Here is a 3,064-nt window from a genome sequence, read left to right as displayed (position 1 = left end):
CCACGTCTGCCTCACCATTTATAAAACTTCCCCCAGTTGCTGATTTACAATGGGAGCTGGGCAGTGTCCAGCTGGGCCTAGACCCCCACACTGTGCTCAGCTTGGAGCTGGGGCCTGCCCTTTAGTGTCAGGAAGCTGTCAGTGCTGGCACGAGCAGGTGTAGAGGTTCCTGCTCTCTTGAGGCAATGCAGGAACAGTTCAGGTTGACCCTGACATCAACCCCAGGGCCATGGCTGGTGGTAAGAGTTGATTCAGGCCCTTGGAAAGTGGCTGGACACCGGACAGCACAGCTGCAGTTCCACAGACAAAGGGAAAGGAAGCTCTAGAACCACCAGTGAGGAGAGGGGTCACAGCTGTGCTGCTGGGGCCAGACAGTTTGTCCCTCAGTGGCCAGCTCTGCCTGTCCACTTGTGCTGCCCAAAGCGTGACAAGGGCAGAGAGAGGCCTAGCTAGGGCAAGACAAACCGAGCTCACACATTCCTTGCTTGAAAGGGCTAAAAATTCATGCAGGCAGTGGAGCAAGAGGTCAGTATGTGGAAGGGTGAGGGCAGGGTGGTAGAAGGACGAGTTCTCTTCAGCCCTGGTTGGAGACAATGGGGCGGCTGATGGTGCTGTTGGTTGTCATGGCTGAGAGCTCCCATCTGTAACACACCAAGAGGATACACACTGAGAGAAAGCACAAACACAGTGCCCAGGGCTAGAGCAGCTTTGCTTCATGTCAGCCTCAGCTACAGTCTCCAGCCCAGCCCACAAAGGTGCACAGTGCCCAGGGCCTTGGGCAGCCCTCAGCCAGGCCTGGAGCACCCAGGGTGAGCTCCCAGCAAGGCACACCATACCTGATGTCGTGGGGAAGGCAGGACTGGTCCAGGCTGTACTGAATCACTGCTAGCTTACACAGCGTCTTCAGACTGGGGCCTGGGAAAATAAAGCAGTTTAGTTACAGCAGGCTTTGAGGAGGCCCCAGCATCATGCAATCAGTGCCACAGGAAACAGGGCAGAGCCTTGTCTGAGGGACAAGACAGCGTGCACACCAGGGACAGGCTGGGGTGCTCCCACAATAGGTCTTGCATGCAGGAGTGCACAAAGCATGGCTGCACCTCTGGCTGCTCTGCCTTAAGCCAAGCACACTGGTCAGACACAGCTGTCTGGCTCCAGGAGATGGCACCTGCAGCCACAGAGGGCACATTTAGGTGCTTCACAGCAGGGCCTGCTCACAGGGCATCTTGTGGTAAGAGGTACAAGCTGGGCAGGAAGTGCTCACGTACTCAAGTCAAGGATGTAGAGATCCGAGTGATCCATCAGGTCAAATTCATCACCCATTCCCTCCTCTGGAGATGGGCTGCAGAAACCAAACACAGTGTGTCAGTCAGTGCCAGAATTCTTATACACTAGCTCACCAAGGGCTGAGCAAGCCCAGGAATGTCCCCGGCCTCCCTGTCCCAGGCAGGGGCCCTGTGATCCCCTGTGATGCTCCAAGCAGCACCCAAAGTCATCACTTTCTCAGCTCCTTGCAGAGTAGGCAGAGCTGCACAGGAGCCAGGGAGCAGAAACCCACACTATTTCCTCTGCAGGGCATGGGAGATCTGCCTCCTTTTCATGGATGACCATGATGATTCCATGAGCCATGAGCCTGCCCCTCATCTCACCTGTCCATCACTCCTGTTCTCATGTAGTTAAGATCTACTGCATTTATTTCAGCTTGGCCACTGAGATGCTCTGAGAGGAGTGTACAGAAAACAGCTACAAAACATCTGCGTAGCAGGGCAAGCACAGACATTTCTCAGTCCGACTGAGGAATCACTTTGGACTCCAGCCACAGCTGGAGTGATTGTGCCAAAATGGAGATGGCATTTCAGAAGACTGTAGCTGAGCACTGAGCAATGCAGCAATCATTTTAAACCAATTCCAATTTGCTGATACTCCAATTTGATGCTGGTCCAGAAATGTTAATGAGGAACTACAACACCAGGCATTTCTAGGGAACAGCCAGCCTCACCTATGGTTTCCTGCCACAGTGGTCTTGATGGAACAACCAAAGCACCTGAGAGACTGGACACTACATCTCCTTGCACAGACAGATCAGCCTGTGCTGAAACATGGGAAAATACTCCCTTGGCTGATGGTTGTTTGGAGAATTTGAAAGAAAGGAAAAGTGTTTTAAGTCCTGCTTTGGTCTGTGACAAACCAACTTAGTGTGCCCTCACCTCTTAGCTGGGACCGACCTCATGCAATGACTCCTTGCCCCAGTGTCACTTGTTTCCCCACCCAGGAGCCACAAAGCTTCACACTCATGGGACATGAGGCAGTACCTGCTCCCCCAGGTCCCCACAACCTCAGGCCAAACTGCAGAGCACAGCTCAGTGCTGGCACAGAAGACCTGTTGCTGATGGGACCCATCTGCCCGGATACAGGCAGGAGCCCCCTTAACTCCAGCTCGTGTGCTTACCACACCACAATCTAATCTCACATCCACGTCACAGGAAACCCTAGGCCATCCCTTATCTATCAAAGGAAAGCCAGCAGGCACCACGTCTGTGGCAAAAGGAAAGTAGCAGGGTGAGCCTGGAGTTCAAGACCAGGCAACCCCCTGCAACTCCCAGGCAGCAGCGTGCAGGGCACACCTTTGCCAGCCAGAGCCCAGCAAAACTGCTCATTCCAGCTGCAAAACAACTCACCCTGCAGTGACTCAGTGACAGCCCCTATTCTCTCACCAGAGCCAGGATTCCTAAGCCTTGTCAGGGAAAACACAGTCTCAAGCCAAATCTGGATCAGCATCTCTTCAGCTAAACTGTTTTACAGCATTCCTTCTCCCCCCACTTCTTCCTTGTGGATGGTCTCTGCACAACTGAGTTGCTGGTGGGCTTAGGAGGAAACCAGACCAGGGCCACATCTGTGACACAGCTAATGGGAACACCAAGCTTCCTGGTCCCTTAAACGGGACACAAGTGAGGGATTGCTCCTGGCCACAGTGAGGGACCACAGCTGGGGCAAAACCACCAAGCTCTGGCCAGGACTACCAAAGAAACAAAGCTTTTGGATGCCATAGGAGCAACCAGCCTGCAGA

At 53.7% G+C, this 3,064-nt stretch overlaps 1 protein-coding gene across 2 annotated transcripts in view; it reads right to left on the bottom strand.

The window, feature by feature from the left end:
• Window positions 1-3,064, bottom strand: part of KLHDC3 (kelch domain containing 3) — a 19,497-nt gene continuing 16,433 nt past the window's right edge. For both annotated transcript variants that reach the window (XM_005422613.2, XM_031058270.1), the window contains exons 9-11: window positions 1,266-1,339; window positions 837-915; window positions 1-641 (exon numbers count right to left, since the gene is read on the bottom strand). In XM_005422613.2, the coding sequence (XP_005422670.1) occupies window positions 575-641; window positions 837-915; window positions 1,266-1,339 (220 nt within the window). In that variant the 3' untranslated portion in view covers window positions 1-574. The remainder of the gene's footprint in view (window positions 642-836; window positions 916-1,265; window positions 1,340-3,064) is intronic.

Source organism: Geospiza fortis, unplaced genomic scaffold (assembly GCF_000277835.1).
Source record: "Geospiza fortis unplaced genomic scaffold, GeoFor_1.0 scaffold275, whole genome shotgun sequence".
NCBI lineage: Eukaryota > Metazoa > Chordata > Aves > Passeriformes > Thraupidae > Geospiza > Geospiza fortis.
Note: the sequence above shows the minus strand (reverse complement) of the source record. Positions and strands in the feature narration are given on the sequence as shown.